Source organism: Felis catus, chromosome B3, assembly GCF_018350175.1.
Source record: "Felis catus isolate Fca126 chromosome B3, F.catus_Fca126_mat1.0, whole genome shotgun sequence".
Lineage (NCBI taxonomy): Eukaryota > Metazoa > Chordata > Mammalia > Carnivora > Felidae > Felis > Felis catus.
The window spans coordinates 135,659,791-135,678,046 of NC_058373.1; the positions used below are offsets into that span (position 1 = coordinate 135,659,791).

The window sequence follows — 18,256 nt, forward strand, 5'->3', positions numbered from 1 at the left end:
ACTGCCTTCTCTCTCTCTATCCTCTCTCACTGCTCTTTCTGTCTCTGTTGGGCCCTCTCCCAGTCTCCAAAGAGGAGAGTCCTCCCAAATTCCATCCTAAGCCCTCTCTAACTCCTTTCTTCGCGTTATCATGTATATATCCCCCCTGCCTGTGCCTGCCACCTTGATGTGACTTCAGCTTGTCTCCAAGCCTAACTTCCTGACCTGTTTCTAAGTGCCTGCCGTGTTTCTCTACATGGGATGTCCCATCCCCCAAACCAGCTTCTCCTTCATTCTCTTATTTCGGTAAATATCATGCCTTCTTCCCAGGCAATAGAGCTTGAACCACAATGACATTTTGACTCCACCTGTTTCCTTTAGCTCCTGCCTCCTGTTGGGTATGAGCACCTTCATGAGACAGCATGTCTGTCTCCTCCAAACCATTCCAATTATTTTTGCTATGTCACTCTAATTCATTTAAAAGGGTCCTTATTGAGTACTTAACTATTCACGAGGCATTATGGTAGGTGCTGAGGGTATGTCTTCTTTCTGAAAAGAGCAGTTAAGTTAGTAAAAAAAAAAAAAAAAAAAAAAAAAAACCTGAGGTAATTGGCGGGATGAAGTTATCGATGCATTAAGCCCTTAAAATCTGCCAGGGGGAGTCAGGGGCAACTGGAGATGCCGTATAAAGAGGAATTGGAGGAGGAGTAGGAAGACTTGTGGGGAGGAGATTTCTGATAGGACAGCCTGTGCCCTTGCAAAGGGGGCCTGAGGGAGCATGGCATGGCATATGTGGTGGACGGCAGCTAGTTGCCTTGACCGTGACGGTTAGGGATGAAGAGGCGAGAAAGAGAAGGAGCGGAAGGACTGGCCGTGATGAGGATGCGAGGGGAGAGTTGGCACGAGACCCGGCTCTTAGGAGGTGCTCAGTGAATTGCCACAGATGTTGAGGGGTGAGGACGGGATGGCGAGATGGAGACGGTAAAGAGGAGGGTATCAGAACGGATGGTGAGGAATAGTGAGGACTGGTCTAATTTGTGGTAGTGAGGGTGGCAGACGGGACAGACTTGGAGGAGGTGGGGTGTGCGAGATGGAGAGATTTAACTGGAGGAGGGGGGGAATGGAAGTGCAAGGAAGGAGGACTCCGGTTTTCTGGTTTAGATACTCCCCTGCCGTGTGGCAGAGAAACAGGGAAGCCGGTAGGCTAGCACTGGAGGGTAGGACAGGCGATGACAAGTTTGCAAAACTGATGTGACATTGGGGTGAAAGTTTTTGGAAGGCGATCAGAAATACAGGCCTGGAGCTCAGCACAGAGGTCTGGGCCTTAGCCCAGAGAGAGAGGGAGAATTATGTTTATTATAGAAAATTGAAAAAAATACAGAGAAGTTTGAAGAAGTCGCCCAGAGTTCTACCACATAAAAAGGAAAGACTATTTTTGATGGAAGAGAGTGATGGTCATTACTGCTGGCCTAGAACAATAGCACTTTTTAAACTAGTCTTCCCATGGGGCGCCTGGGTGGCTCAGTCGGTTAAGTGTCCGACTTCAGCTCAGGTCACGATCTCGCGGTCCGTGAGTTCGAGCCCCACGTCGGGCTCTGGGCTGACGGCTCGGAGCCTGGAGGCTGCTTCCGATTCTGTGTCTCCCTCTCTCTCTGCCCCTCCCCCATTCATGCTTTGTCTCTCTCTGTCTCAAAAATAAATAAACGTTAAAAAAAATTTTTTTTAAACTGGTCTTCCCACATTAAATCGCTTTTTCCAACTCCTCTTTTCTACCAGGGGTTGGTAAACCTTTTCTGTAAAGGGCCAGATAGTACATGTTGCAGGCTTCGCAGGCTCTCTGTGGTCACCATCACATACTGTTTATTTTCTTATGATCCTATAACCGTGTAGAAACCCTCCTTAGCTTATGGGCTGTCCACCGACAGGCCACAGGCCAGATCTGGCCCGTCAGCCATAGTCTGTGATGCCTACTTTATACCCCTGCCAGATTAGCCCTCCTAAAATACAGCTCTGGTCATCTCACTTCCCGGTCTACTTTTTGATCATTTGTTTTGGCCCGCCAAATAAGTCAAACATTTTAGCCTGGCACCTGAAGCCCCCACAGATTGGGCCTAACATAGTACCTCAGCACATCTCTCAATACCCTGATGCTGTTTCTTGTATACCCTTGTTCACCCTGATGCTGTTGCATTTTTATGCTTTGCCCTGTCTTCTCTATACCTGTCCAAATCCTAGCCATTTTTCAGGATCAGCATAACTGCTGCTTTCCGGTAAAGCCTTCTCTTCCCCAGAAGTGGTTTTTCCTTCTTGGAACTCTGCAGGTAGTCTTGGCAGATGCCTCTCTCAACTTGCTTATTGCCTTTTACTGGATACTTGTAACTTCCCTTCTGGTTTATAAGGCTGAGGGTACCATCCCAACGGGGGACATCTTCATGACACAGACACTTAGCACAGTGCCAAACCCTCTGTAGGCATTCCGTAAATATTTGTTGAGTAGAATGTGATGGAGGAAAAAAGCATGAGGGAGGAGAAGAACATATGAGAAGAATCTTGTTAATAACAAGTTCTCAACAATAACACGGGCCTGGGGACCAAAACCCAAGGACAGTCTGTGACAAGGCTCTAGTGCATTTTCATCCCAATGTGGACTTTCTTTGGCGGAGAACGTAATTGGGCTGTTTGCACAGTGGCTTCGGTAGTGCAAGATTGATGGTGTTCGGTATACAAGCTAATCTCAGTTTTGCTTAAAGAGGTTTCTTTTTTTTGTAATAGTCTAAAGAAAAGTTGATTAACAGCTTGAAGGAAGGCTCTGGCTTTGAAGGCCTCGACAGCAGTACTGCCCACAGCGTGGAGCTGGAAGAACTTCGCCATGAAAAGGAGCTGCAGAAGGAGGAGATACAGAAGCTGATGGGCCACATCCATCAGCTGAGGTCTGAACTACAGGTAAGAGTCACTGCGGGTCGGCTGCACAGACAACCACCCACCCCCAGCTGTCGGCAGGTGAGAAGAGGGGGCGTCTGTGGTTTGAGGGAAGACAGGGAGACAGAGAGTGGAACTTGTGTGGGACCAGCAGTGACCATGTAGAAGTGAATCTAAAGCGATAGGTTTCTTGTCCACTGACTATGAAGTTCTGGGAATAACAAACATAGGTAACTAGATTCGTTCGTTAAACAAATTCTTACCCTGCGTCCCCCATGTGCCGGGCATCCTGTAGGCTCAGAGTAACAGCAAGGAACCACACAGAACCTTCGTATTTATGGAATTTACAATCTAGTGGTTAAAACACACATGAGATTTGGGCTTGTCTATAAAACTGGGATGTTTTCTGATACTGGAATGGACACAGGACGGTCTCTTCATTAGAGTTACAGGCATAATCTTAATAATCTATGGCTTATGTGAATTGCTGTTTTTAATCCACAAGTAAATGGGGCCTTTCATTTAGATTCAACATGGAGTCTTTGATGTAAATATCCTAGGCGGAGTCTCTGAGAACGAGAGAACATAAAGTGCTGGCTAACAAGCCTTCTTTAAAAGAAAAAAGAAAAAAAAAAATTTTGCAAAGAATATTCATCCATGCGCGAATTCAGCAAGTGATTGGTTTGTGAGATGACCTACAAAGGAAGGTGTGGAAGTCGTGAGGGTAGGGTTTCTTGTCTGGCGTGTGGCTTGGATATCAGACTTAGCAGATGTGTTACCCGTGCCAAACACTTGGTCTCACTGAGCCTGAGTTTTTTCATCTGTAAACTGAAGGCAAACAGAGCTGCTCTTGAGGATAAGGGATATGTGTAAAAGGGCCTAGCATTGTTCCCAACATGGATTAGGCCCTCAGCAACTGTTAGCTGATGTTACTTCTGGATTTTTTCATATTGGCCAAGTAGAAGAGCTGATAAAGACTGTTGTCCTCATAGTCTGTAAAGTAGGACTTTTTTTTTCGTGTAATTTTGAATTCCAAAAATTCAGTCCCATGAATTTAGAAATGGACTGGATGCTAATTCTATTCACACCTTGTCTTATTTATACATGTATTTTGGATGAGATTATGAAAAATAGGACTTGTTGTATTTAATATCTCATCCTTACCCCAGCATCACTGATGACGTTGACTATTCTCAAGAAGTTGATGAAGTCTATAGTAAGGATTAAAATATATCCATCAGAATGAGAGAATTGTTACTGGCCTACAATAGCTATCCTTCACTCAGCACTTCTGTGCCAGGCATCGCGCTGAGCTCTGAGTGTACATCTTTCCATTTGTTCCTCACCATAAACCTGGAAGGGAGGTATGGTGCGTTCTCTTTCTGTAGTTTGAAGAAATCTGTCATAGAGAAGGAGAGTAGCTTCCCTGTGACTAGTAAAGTAGCAGATTCAGGGTTAGAACCTTAGTCTGTCCGATTCCAGAACACGTTCTTAACCACTGCCCATCCCACCTGCTGCTCAAGAATTCATTTGATTAAGTCAAATTGATGGCAAGATTAATTTACCTACTACTCACCCCGAAAACTCAGGGGTAGGGAAAAATAATTGTACTTATTGCTGTTTTCCTCTAAATCCACAAAGTTGTGTTATCTGGGAATATCTGTTATTATCTGGAAGTATCATTAATCTGTCCGTTCTTCCAAACAGTATGTGAAGTGCGGAGTTGTGGAGAGGAGTTCAAGACAGACTGTACCAAAAGATCAAAAGCAGATTGAGATGCTGATTTTCATCTCTTGTGGGCCTGTATGAATGGACGCATGCTTAACCCATACAGGGGAAATAGAGAAACCTAGAGTTCTCTTCTTTGCCACTAGCAGATTTGATAGGAAATCTAGAAGGTGGTTTTTGAGTTTGAAGAAGTGAGAATAATGACGCTAAGTGAAGGAGTGAGAAATATAGAAAGATCTAAAAACATAATGGTAATAAAGCTAAAAAAAAAATGAAATAATAGACTAACCTGAGGGTAAGAGAGAACAGTTATTTCTTAGTTTCTGTTGAGTACTTAGCACACATGCAAAAACTAACTATAACCTGCATTCCCATGGGACCAGTGCAGCAAAGTCCTTTTTGATGTTATGTTTCTGTTCCTTTTGAAATTGTTAGCTTTTGATTAGAGCTATAAGTCTCCCAGGGAGCCACTGTTTACGCATGCTCATTAAATCACATGGTTCATGTGCTGCGGCAGCTATGGTAACCTCTTCGTGTCTCTCACCATTTGCCATATTATACAGTGAAGCGTCTGTTTATCCACTCCTTTTGGGCTGAGACCATGTCCTCTCATCTGTATCCCTCTAGTGCCCGCGGAGCCCAGGGCATGGTGCACAGTGATAACTCAATAAATGTTGAAATGAATGGTTAATTATTGCTTTCACATATAAGGCTCATCGTTTTAGGATATGGAGGCTCAGCAGGTTAGTGAAGCAGAATCAGCAAGAGAACAGTTACAAGATCTGCAGGACCAAATAGCTGGACAAAAAGCATCTAAACAAGAACTGGAGGCAGAATTGGAGCGACAGAAGCAGGTAAAGATTTTAGATGGGAGATTACCAAGGAAGGCGCTCTGCTGGCGGTCCCGTGAGGCTACTCTTCTAGTAAAGGACCTCACTGACACTCTTGTAGGATGGGTTTGGAGTAGTGATGGTAAATGCGACCTTCTGGGTCCCTCCTGCCTTGTCACTACCCACCCCTTCACTGTTTATTTGACAGATGAAAAATAGAACCACAAAACGGTTATGGGACTTGCCTCTTAGCACACAGCTAACTAGAGAATAGAATAGAACCCAGAATTCCCATCCCAGAGTTCTTTCTACTACCTCACCTGTATTTCGGTATATCTCCTCGTCACAGTGTGTATGTACAGAAAGCTTAAAAAACATCAGTTGATTCTCACGTTTTATTACATTTGTACTTTCTAGGAACAACAGTAATATTATTTACTAGAAATACAAAATACATTATTGCCATATTAAGCTGTTCTTTCTGTTTGAGAAGAAATATTTATACAGTGTTCTTATAAGTCATATTTATAATTGTATTTCTTTGTTTACTCGGCAGTTGTTTGCTCCCCAAGCCAAATTATTTTACTTTAATAGACTTACGTAATAGTTTCATTATTAAAACAGTTAAACATGCTTACAGCCACATTTTCAGAACAAGATGCTGTATCTAATGTTAATAACATCTGTAATTTACTGAATAATGACATTGTTGTAAGCACATAGTACACATTATCTTATTTTATCCTTACAATAAAATCTGTATTTACTTTACAGAAAACTATTCTTAGAATTATCTGTGCATCACTTATAACATTTCCGGCCTTGTGCATTTATATTCTTAGATCTTTTTTATTAGGATTTATCATTTCTGAAACTTGTTCTATTCTCAGAGAAATAATTTGTTTTTATTATGAACGTACCACTTGGAGCTGTTTCCTGAGTAGTAAGGAAGGAAAAAAATTCACCAAGTAGCAGCCTGCAGATACATCATAGTCCGTCTTAGATAATTTAGTTATAAAATTGGCCACCCTTTCAGAAATTGCATTTTAATTTATTCAAGGGGCTATTATTATATAGTGAAAGGCAAAAATTTGATGGCCTTGATGGTTAGATAATTTTCATTTTATTATGGCAGATGGTTTTACCGCATCCACTGCCAGTGCCTGTCTTTAAAATGATATAATTAAGTAGAGGCAAGTGCAGTTGAATGTAGCTCTAGGCTGTTTATTTAGTCATGAGATGTTCTGGGTGTAAGTGCTTAATCTTGGGATTAAATAGTCCTATGGTGCTCCTTATTAATTTAAGTAATTTCAGCCTTAAATTTTTGCTAGCCTAAGAGCTTAAAAGAAATCAGACCTTCTTGTAAATTGAGATTCTCCTACCCTAATTACTGCCTCATTTTCTTTATTCTCACTTATCTCAGTTTTTTTTAATCAGTAAAATAAGCAGGCTGAACTAAATGTTTTAACATAGTCTAGCAGCTTGATCCTGTCTCACGTTTACTTCTTCACGTAGCTCCCTTTACTTCGTCTGCACGGTTAAGCATAATGCTTTTGAGGGTTTTTAGTTCATTACTCTGTCTTCCCTGGCATGTGCTTTGTCTTAAATTGCAACTGACACCAACTCATCATATGCATTATACAAACCAGCAGCACATTCGTGCAGTTGTTAATGAATCTGGAGGTATTTCTTTCTTTTAATTTTTTTTCTTAAATTTATTTATTTTTGAGAGAGACAGAGTGTGAGCAGGGGAGGGGCAGAGAGAGGGGGAGACACAGAATCAGAAGCAGGCTCTAGGCTGTGAGCTGTCAGCACAGAGCCCGACGTGAGGCTCAAACCCACAAGCTGTGAGATCATGACCTGGGCCCAAGTCGGATGCTTAGCCGACCGAGCCACCCAGGTGCCCCTGGAGGTATTTCTTTTTTTCCCTTTTAGCGATGATAGAGCAAAACAGGTGCACGATATTGCCTGGTCCAAATAAGTCCACAAAGAGCTGCTCAGCATCATTAATCAGTAGAGAAATGCAAATAGAAACCACACTGAGATACCAGTACGTACCCATAGAGTAGCTACACTTACCAAAACTAACGGTACCAAATGTTGGGAAGGATGTGGAAGAACTAGAACTCTGTCATATTGCGTGGGAATCCAGACTGGTGCAGGTGTTTTGAAAACAATTCACAAGATAATTTGGCAGGTTTTGTTCCTCTAAGTTAGACAACACTTACGTGATCAAGCAGATCTCTTCCTACACATCTACCCAAGAAGAATGAAGACACACGATCACTTACAGAATCGTGCTTGGTTATTCATCATGTACGAATTGATACAGCACGGTGGAGTACCGTTCATCAGACCCATCCAAGTCTGTTCATTTGTTCATTCAGGATAGACACAGCGCATGTTGGCTGAGGGCCTCCTGTGTGTCAGGCACTGTTTTAGGTACTGGGGATGAAATGGGGGACACGGATAGAGCTTCTGTTTATTCATGTTTTACTTTGTAGGAATTCCACTACATAGAAGAAGATCTGTATCGAACAAAGAACACATTGCAAAGCAGGATTAAGGATCGGGAAGAAGAAATTCAAAAACTTAGGAATCAGGTATGAATGAGTGCTCACAACTTGGGAAGAGATACCATTGCAAAGCTAATTTTTTTGTAGAGGCTACAGAATGACCTTCTTTTCCCATATTTTCACCTGAATTCTGCTGTTGCAGTAGTGAGGTGTTACTTTCAGTCTGATACAGAAATTCCTCTAATGCCATTTGAGGCTGCATTTGCTGTGTTCTGTGGCTTCTCCTAAAAGTGTCTTGTAGCCAAGGCCATCTGAGGACACGTGATTTACCTCAAATTTCATGTCTTCTAACTTCAGTGATGGTTGTGCCAGTTGCCAGTTTCATAATTACGGTTTCTTTCCTGAGAAAAATCCAATGATAAATCTTCTTATTAACAATTGATATGTTTTTCATAAAGCCACCAAGACTTATGTTCAACCCTGAAAATGTAAAACATGGGAAATAACATGTGCCCACCACCCAGATTTACCCATATTTATCATTAACTGTGACAGAATCATGCATTCACTTACCCTGTAACTACATTATCCTTTTGTCCCTTATATTTATTGACTTAATAAGCAATGAACCCATTGAACATTTAAATAATTTATATAAAGATTTAGCTGGTTAATGACTTAGTTTGAACATAAAAAGTCAAATAATTTTGGTTTTTAAATTCTCAGACTTCATAGTAGTCTGTAACTTAAGATATTTTAGAATATTTTAATTTTTATGAGTTGAAAATAGGAGCGCCTGGATGGCTCAGTCAGTTAAGCATCTGACTCGATTTCAGCTCAGGTCATGAACTCAAGGTTCGTGAGATCGAGCCTGCATCAGGCTCCACACTGACAGTGCAGACCCTGCTTCAGATTCTGTGTCTCCCCCTCTTTCTGCCCCTCCCCTGCTTTGCTTTCTCTCTTTCTCAAAATAAATAAACATGAAAATAATTTTTAAAAATTAAAAAAAAAAGTTGGAAACAGCTAACTGATTTCAGTGTTCTATTCTTCCCTCACCTGCCTTTGTGAAGTGCCTAAATGGTAACGTGACTTTGCCAGCAGAAAGTCAAAAGAGAGGAGCAGAAACCGCCAATTGGTTTAATCCTTAGATAGAGATTCCTATATTTATTAAATGTTTATTGAGTGCCTACTAAGCCTAAGATAATTGGGCTATTTTAATTAAGAATTAACTGTAGGAGGACATCTCTTAAAAGATTTTTCATCTAAGTGGAGCAGAGGAAAACCTTTGTCTCATATAAGAAAGTCAATCAATATACACTTTAAAAAGAAATCAGCATCTTAATATCTTGCCCCAAAACAACCACCCATAAATGAGCGGCCACATAAGCACATAAGTTGGTGCTCAAAACCATCAGTCATCAAGGGAATGCAAACGAAAACCTCAGTGGGATACACCTGTGACTACACCATCAGAACGGTGATCAGCGATCGTACCCCTACATACCGCGTACAGAGCAGTGTAGTGAGTCGTCCGAAGTCGGACTGGCCACGGGGTTGCAGAGCAGAGGTGAAAACCTCAGGCTGTGGTCTTTGCGCTGTACCACAACTGCTGAGTTATGGGGGGTTTTGAGTCCAGGTGGAGAAGTTCAAACTGTCATGGATCGTGGATCAGTGCTTTCGAATATTTCTGACCACGAGGCCACAGCAAGAAGCAAAGAACACGTTGTTTCCCCGTGTTCACATGTACTTAGAAGTACAAAACTGAAACAGAAGTTTCACAAAACAGTCTTCTCACATACTATGTGCTGTATACTCTGTCCCATAAAATGTGGATTATGACCCACCAAGTTGATTTTGTGGCCCATTAATACAGTTTGAAAATCTCTTCTGTAGCAGTGAAAGTAGGATCACAGAGGTTTGAGATGTTGATTAATGCCACACTTTACCTGTGGGAATGTGGATTCTATGTTGTATAACTTTAGTTTTATGTAATTTGTGAACACTTTGCCTTTCAGCTTACTAATAAAACTTTGAGCAATAGCAGTCAGTCCGAGTTAGAAAACCGGCTCCATCAGCTAACAGAGACTCTCATCCAGAAGCAGACCATGCTGGAGAGTCTCAGCACAGAGAAGAACTCTCTGGTCTTTCAGCTGGAGCGCCTTGAGCAGCAGGTGAACTCTGCCAGCGGAAGTAGCAATAACGGGTCTTCCATTAATATGTCTGGAGTTGACAATGGCGAAGGTAACAAAAACAGGAATTTCCAAAGAGCTTTTCGTTGCCTTAATTCCAACCTTGCTAATTCAGACATGACTTTGAAAAGTTACAGAAAGACCATTTTTATTTGTAAAGAAGCTTCGGGGAGCGTGGGTGGCTCAGTTAAGTGTCCCACTCTTGGTTTCAGCTCACGTCATGATCTCAACATTTCATGGGATCGAGCCCCACATCGGACTCTGTGTTGACAGAACCTGCTTGGGATTCTCTCTCTTCTTTTCTCTCTATCCCTTCCTTGCTTGTGTGTGCACACACACTCATGCATGTGCACATTCTCTCTCTCAAAAATAAACAAACTTTGAGGGGCACCTGGCTGGCTCAGTCGGTTGAGCATCCAACTTCAGCGCAGGTCATGATCTCACGGTTCGTGAGTTCGAGCCCCACATCAGGCTCTGTGCTGACAGCTCAGAGCCTGGAGTCTGGTGCCTGCTTCAGATTCTGTGTCTCCCTCTCTCTCTGCCCCTCCCCCGCTCATGCTCTGTCTCTCTCTCTCTCTCTCAAAAATAAACATTAAAAACATTTTTTAAATAAATAAACTTTGAAAAAAGAAAGAAAAGAACCTTGATCCAGCAAAGCACCCACTTTTCTTCTGATGCGAGGCCTGAGCCATCTGTTTGACATGATCTTAGCAAACAGGACAATGGACTGGTTATATATATCCCTCGCTAGTCTGGGTCCTAGAGAAGAGAGGCCCAAAGACCGATGATCATATTGAAATATGTAGGACATTCATCAAGATTTGATGACAAGGCAGATAATTTGGCAGAGAGGGGCTTTCATGAAGACTTAAAGAAAGATTTAGTTTAATAATCTAATCTGGGGGTGCTTGGGTGGCTCGGTCAGTTAAGCATCTGACTTCGGCTCAGGTCACAATCTTGTGGTTCATGAGTTCTAGCCCCGCGTCGGGCTCTGTGCCGACAGCTCAGAGACTGGAGCCTGCTTCGGTTTCTGTGTCTCTCTTTCTAAATTCTGCCCCTTAACCACTCGCGCTCTGTCTCTTTCTCAAAAATGAATAAACATTTTAAAAAATTTAATCTTATCTGTAATTATGAATATTAAAGCTAATACTTAGTCATGTAAGTATATCCATGCTCTATAATTAAGAAATCTGTAGATTCCCAAATACATAACTAAGAAGAATGTTAAAGACTTTAGTATAACTTCAACAGATCAGGTTTTTAATCTCAGAGCTTCATAAAGTCTACAAAGTAGTCATTCAGCAAACCTCACAGTTCTTTGGTTTTATTAAAAGTTTTTTTAAGTTTTTAAAAAATAACACATTGTTGTATGTATATATATGTGTGTGTGTGTGTGTATGTTTTTTAATAGCATGGTTACTGTTAAAAATATCAAAAAGAAATTAAATCACCCAGTAATCTTACTCTCAGATAACATTTTGGAGTATCTCCTTTCAGACTTTTTTCCTATATATGTTTGTAGTGTCTGTTTTATTGGTTATTAACTTTTTCATATAAATCAGTTTTAATTATGTATTTTCTTACAGTAGTTTATGTCTATTGCTTTATATACATCCATTGTGGAAATGGCATAATTTGTTTAATAAATTCCTCATGGTTGGAGATTTAGGTTGCCAATTTTGTCACTAATATAAGCAGTTCTGAGGAAACTATTCTCTGTAAATATCTTTTATTTTTCTTAACATAAGCTATTAGAAATGGAGTTTGCTGAGTCCTAGGTATACACATTTAAAGGCTTTTGATTTTTGTGGCCAAAATCAAGTAATTATTAAGCACCTACTCAGTACCAGCTACTGTTCTAGGCATTGGAGATACAGTGTTTGACAAAAGAGGTCAAATCTCTGCCCTGTGGATCTTACATTCTGGTGCTGTGGGGGGAGCTAGACAGTAAATTATGTGAGATGGTGATAGGTGCTACAGAAGAAACTCAAGCGGAGAAGGGAGAGACAAGGTGCCAAGTGTGGAGATGGGATTGTAATTTAAATAGACCTCATTGGAAAGGTGGCACTTTATTAAAAGTCCCAAAGGAGGTAAAACAGACTAGAAGGAGCTCTACAGGAAGAGTTTCCAGGCAGAGAAGAGCAGGTGCAAAGGCCCTGAGGCAGGAGTGGTGCTGGCATATCGCAGGAACAGCAAGGAGGCCAGTACAGCTGGAGAAGACTGAGTGGGGGGGAGAGTAGTCTAAGGGGAATTCAGATAACTTGGAGGAGACTGTTTTGGCCTGAATGAAGTCGGAAGCCATTGAAGGGCCCTGAGGGGATAAGTCCTCTGACTGTGTTTTAGTGAGATGCCTCTGGCTGCTGTATCCAGAATAGACTGTAGAGAGCTGAGAGTGGAGGTGGGGGACCAGGGAGGAACCATCGTATTAACGTGTGTGAGAGATGGTGGTGGTGAGGACCTGAATGGGGTTCGGAGGGTTATTTTAAAGGTGAGTGGGCAGATCGGCTGTGGAGTTTGAGAGAAAGAAAGGAGTTTTGGCCTGAGCTGATGGAACGACGCTCTCGTGTACTGAAATGGGGAAAACAGCAGGGTGAGTAGGTTGGCAGGGAGGGCAGGACGTCAGAATCATGGTTTTGGGCGTGCTAAGCCTGACATGACTGTTAGATATCCAGATGGAAACAAAACAAGACGATTGGATGGGTCTGGAGTTGGTGGGCTGGGCTGGAGACACAGAGCTGGGAGTCATCAGCTTTGTAGAAAGGGTGTGTCTGGCCTCTCTCTTGCCCGCACAGGAAGAACCTACTCATTAATGCCGATTCTCAGCAACATGGTATTTGTAAACTTCAATTTTTTTGCTAATTTTGTAGGGAAGTAATTGTTTTAGGTTTTAATTTTTATTTTTGTGGATATAGAAGTTTAGCATTTTATATAATCAAATTTATGTCCTTTCTTTATGGACTCGCCTTCTTTGGATGTAATGCTTATTTGAAAGTTAGCCTTGAGATCTGTTTTTAATACAATATATATTCAACTATAAATGTTAGGACATTGATTTTGGCGTTTGTACCTTAATTCATTCTTTTCTTGTTGAAACAGGCACACGGCTGCGAAACGTTCCTGTTCTTTTTAATGATACAGAAACTAATCTGGCAGGAATGTATGGAAAAGTCCGAAAAGCTGCTAGTTCAATTGACCAGTTTAGGTAAGCAAGGACAGTAATGACGAATGATGGATCTTCAGCTATTTTTGTACCATTTTCTGGTGGTTTCAGTCACAGTAAGTCCCATCAGGCAGAGCTGATATTTAAAGTGACATTTCCCTACTTCCTCTCATGATAGTTCATTCAGTCTCATGAAATTGCTTTATGTGCTTTGCCAGTGCCTGTATTTTATTGAAGATTATTAACCCTGATCATTTCTCTTCTTATAATAAACCCTATTAAAAACTCTTATTAAATTCCATTGAGAAAACTTCTGCCTCATGTAAATGCATCCACTGGAATGCTTTATTTCATTTTATCGTGTGATGAGAATAAAAGATGCTACTATATATGAATGAACAGTACACATTTTAACGTATATTTATACTGCATAAGTAATATATCATTTATATGCATGTTATTACATATTAATAACTTTATACTAGCATACATCCACCCTACAAAGAAAATGTTTTAACAGTTTATGTATGCCTTGTTAAAGTTCACGTTTCAATAACCCCCTAAAGTCTTATGCCTCTTAGTGTTTATAATTAAACACAATTATAATGAGTTGTTGCAAAATAGAGCGATCTTTTCTTACCTTTTTGTGTCAGAGCTATGGTGTTAAAAATCAGGAGGATGATTTGCTAAGGTTGCTGAGGCCACGGGCCAAAGATGCCATAGTTGTTATCTCCAGGCTGTTAAGCACATTTATTTCAGCTACTCATTTATTCAATGTACATAATAATTTTTAGAGAAACTATATGCGAGGCGTTATGCTGATGGCGGTGAAAGACACAGAAAGGCCTAGAAGAAGGGTGTATGTGCTTGTATATGTACCATCTTGATGGGGAAAAAGTGTTTCAAAGAGGCCTAACAAGGTCTAACGTCACGCTGCTCCCGCGTTTACTGTGGTTAAGTGTTTGCTTGAGTTTCTGTAGTTCTTTGCCTTTTAGACGCATGCGTCTGTGCAGAAGCTTCCAGATTAGCTCTTTGCAGGTATTAACCAACCAGACTCTTTCCCTGTTCACGTGTTGACACTTGGCTTATCTTTTGTAACTTCTTTGGTCTCTGAAAGAAAAATTATTTAGAGAGGGACCAACTTGCCTCCTGTAGTTGTAGCTGGAGATTTAAGGGAAACTATTGTGCTATATATTTAACAGTCAAGCCACAATCAATAAAGCAAATATTTGTTTACTATGATGTTTCTATGGTTATTCCAAGTAATCATTTAACAATCTACTATAAAATGGTTTTTCTGTTATGGTGGCCATATAGATAGTTTAAATGAGAGGACTCCTAAAAAGCCTCATTAGCTGTTACCACAGGAAGATGTGCTTTGAGTGTTAACTCTCTCCTCTCGTCCCCACCCTCCATTTGCACAGCATCCGCCTGGGAATTTTTCTCCGAAGATACCCCATAGCACGAGTTTTTGTAATTATATATATGGTAAGTAAACCTATTTGAAAAAATAATGCTGCACTTGATTTTTAATGAGTTTTTTCCAGCTGCTGATCATTTTGACCAAAAATCTAGCAATCAATTTTGAAAGAGAATAGAACTCATTTTTGGAAATTAAGATTTTTTTCTTCAGGTATGCAAGTATACTTACAGTTCATTACATCTAAAATATAAATTGCTCAAAGGCTTTTCCTATAACAAAATTAACTGTAGTGAAGTTTGATAGTTACCTCAATTTCTTAAAAAAAATTTTTTTTTATGTTTATTCATTTTTGAAAGACAGAGAGAGACAGAGCACAAGCAGGGGTGGGGCGGAGAGAGAGGGGGACATGGAATCTGAAGCAGGCTCCAGGCTCCACTCTGTCAGTACAGAACCCAACGCCAGGCTTGAACTCAAGAACCGCGAGATCATGACCTGAGCGGAAGTCAGACGTTCAACCGACTGAGCCACCCAGGCGCCCCTTATAGTTACCTCCATTTCTAAGCCCCTCTGATGATAAAAATGCAATGCAAAACAATCGATTTCATTTTATGTAAAGTTTCTTTGATTGTTTTCATGTGTTTTGCTTTATTTTCTGAAAGGCTCGTAAGGTTGATTTCTTTCAGATTTCTTAGCTCTAATAAAATGGTCACCATAGTTTGGGATACTGTTTCATGTGTCTTGTGACCCAAAAAAGCCCTCTAACTGTTCGGAGTGAGGGCGGCTAAGAGTAATTAAGACAAGCAGTTTTCCTGAAAAAGAAAAAAAGCTTACTTAGTAAAGAAATTTCTCTGTGATCCACTAGAGGGAAGAGTTATTCCTTTAAATAAAAAGTTTTTAAGGAGCGGAACCTGGGTGGCTCAGTCAGCTAAGTGTCTGGCTCGATTTCAGCTCAGGTCATGATCTCAGGGTCTTGAGGCTCAGGGTCAGGCTCTGTGCTGGTGGTGGAAACCGCTTGAGATTCTCTCTGTGTCCCTCTGCCCCTCCCCCGCTGGTTCTCTCTGTCTCTAACTAAAAAAGTTTTTAAGTGAGGGATGGAGCGAACAAGAGAAAAAAATTGATGGCATCACAGAGGCTTAGAACAGGCCTACACTGAGTCGATTCCTGGTGTCAGAGACTGAAGAGCGCTGGCACCCCCGTCAGCACGAGGTGTGATGGCACACGACAGAATGGCGAGGCACGTAGCAAGGGAGCCTCACGTAACCTTAGTGCTGCCACGAGGGAACTAGTGGGAATTCATCACTGTAGGTCCCGTGCTAGACCCTAAATCACTTCCTGAAGCTCAACACGTTATTCCTGCAGGAATGTCTTTCCGTCTCCCCTTCACCAGATGATGGCTACACCCTTTTCAAAACACCAACCGTAGCTCTGTTCCAGAAAGGCTTTCCAACCGGGGGCACTTGGGTGGCTCAGTTGGTAGAGTGAGACTTTTGATCTCAGGGATGTGAATTCAAGCCCCGCATTGGGCCTGAAGCCTACTTTAAAAAAATAAATAAAGCCTTTCCAACCAAGTTCATGTACATCTTGCAATTTTCATTATGCCATCTACTCTGCGTTATAATCACCCGACTGGTTATTTATGTATACCTGTGCATGTTACGAATGTGTTAAGGACATTGATAACTCTCAACTGAGAATTCTTCAGGCATCACAACTATTACTGTCCATTACATTTAGCTAGTTTAGTTGCTTGCACGTTTGTTTCTTCATCCTCTACCCAGTAAACACGTACCAAGCGCCTGTGATGTTGCACACACGGTGCCAGCCCCAGGAATACGGACACAAATACGACATGCTTCCTGCCCTCGGTGCACTGCACAGTAGGCCTTTGGTGCAGATTCATCTCTTGGCTAATCTAGAAACTGTTTTCTTTTTCTTTAGGCTTTGCTTCACCTCTGGGTCATGATCGTTCTGTTGACGTACACACCAGAAATGCACCATGACCAGCCGCATGGCAAATAAACCGAACCCAGTTGTTTTGGTGACTGGTCATCTGTTTTCAGACTTGGGATCTGCAGAAGGACCAGTGGCCTAAAATTGCGGAGAACGGGGTGCAAGTTCATCTCATCACTACAAGCTTTGAACTCGTTCACTTATTATACAAGTGCTCTGCTGCCTAAGTCCTCCCCCCATTTCTTTCAAATGGTAAGAGTTTCTGAAACCGACAGTAACATAACAAGCTCAGCTCTGCTTTCTCTGAAGTCCAAGATTCAGTGTGTGTGTGTGTATGTGTGTGTGCGTGTGTGTGTGTGCGCGTGTGCGTGCACACGCACGCAAGCACACAGATGTGCTGGGCTCGTTCGCCCCTGTACAGGCCAGCCTATATTTTAGGTGACACGCATTATGGGTTATAATCAGGGAAACGAATTGTATTTACTGATACAAATAAAACGTTTTCTTTTTGATAATTCGGTCTGCTTTCGTATTTTCATATATTTGGCTTTGCAAATATGGATTTGCTTCTTACATGTTAAAGGCCTGATTGGTCTAAGGCTTTGTATAGATACATAAAATTTGCTGTGCATTTTTCTTTTGTAAAATAATAGTTTCTCACCCCCCATTAAATGGGACCTTTCCGAACAGGCTTTAGTGAGAAAAGCAGAAATGAGCAGTGACGTCACCGGTCACTGATTCTTGGTGCTTTGCCCCCTCTCCGGGATACCCCACTCCCTCCTGTCCCAGTGTGCCAGCTCCCTCGGGTTCTTGGGCATTCGGTCACCGTCCTCTTTTCCTTTCCTCTAGCCTGGACCTTGGGTCAGTCAGCTCAGGATGTCCATAGCCCCTGCGTGTAGCGTTTAGGAATCAAATCTGTTTTTTCAACCTTTGCATTTTTAAAACACTCCACTGCAAAGACATTATGGAGTTATTCTTTGAAAAGAGACATTTTCTTCGCTTGAAGTTCAATATAATGTCTCTTTTGGCACTCCTTTTCCCCCACATGCCTGAATTCTTATTTTGTCCCCTGGTTACTGGTAGTCTCTCTTCGCATGTGATTAATTCATGTAGATCTTGGGCAGGGGTACAGTTCTATCAGGAATGTTTCCGAAGCAGTCTGCTGGTGCTTAACCAAACACCTGAGCAGAGTTTCCGTTCTTAATGACATCTGTGCTATGACTTTAATTGACCTATAAATTCTTCAAAATTAATACCCTAGCAGACGTATATGTTTCTTATTTTTCATCAGAAAATGAAGTTTTAAAGGTTATCTTATGTGTGTTTGAGCTTTTTCTCAAACTAGCATGAACGAAAAAGGCCGAAATGGCACATCATCTAAAGGTGGATATGAGACACTGGGGTGGGGACACATTAATAAACCTGTAGGTTTTATGTCATAGCTCTTACCCGGGTGTAATAGCTTGTTGGAGCGTGAGCTGTGAGGTCAGGTCTGAGCTCAACCAGAATAAAGTAAGGGTTTAATCTTGTTAATATCTTTTAAAGGTGGTTTTCCCTCTCTT

The 18,256-nt window shown here is 41.5% G+C and overlaps 1 protein-coding gene across 2 annotated transcripts in view; it reads left to right on the top strand.

Moving 5' to 3' along the window:
• The window catches only part of GOLGA5 (golgin A5), a 34,033-nt gene extending 16,824 nt beyond the window's left edge, over positions 1-17,209 (top strand). Inside the window, exons 7-13 of one of the 2 annotated variants that reach the window (XM_045060425.1) lie at positions 2,752-2,922; positions 5,352-5,480; positions 7,961-8,059; positions 9,988-10,143; positions 13,258-13,363; positions 14,746-14,809; positions 16,683-17,209. In XM_045060425.1, the coding sequence (XP_044916360.1) occupies positions 2,752-2,922; positions 5,352-5,480; positions 7,961-8,059; positions 9,988-10,143; positions 13,258-13,363; positions 14,746-14,783 (699 nt within the window). In that variant the 3' untranslated portion in view covers positions 14,784-14,809; positions 16,683-17,209. Of the gene's footprint in view, positions 1-2,751; positions 2,923-5,351; positions 5,481-7,960; positions 8,060-9,987; positions 10,214-13,257; positions 13,364-14,745; positions 14,810-16,682 lie in introns of both variants that reach the window. The other variant, XM_023255969.2, reaches the window with a different exon arrangement.
• Positions 17,210-18,256: the final 1,047 nt, after the last annotated feature.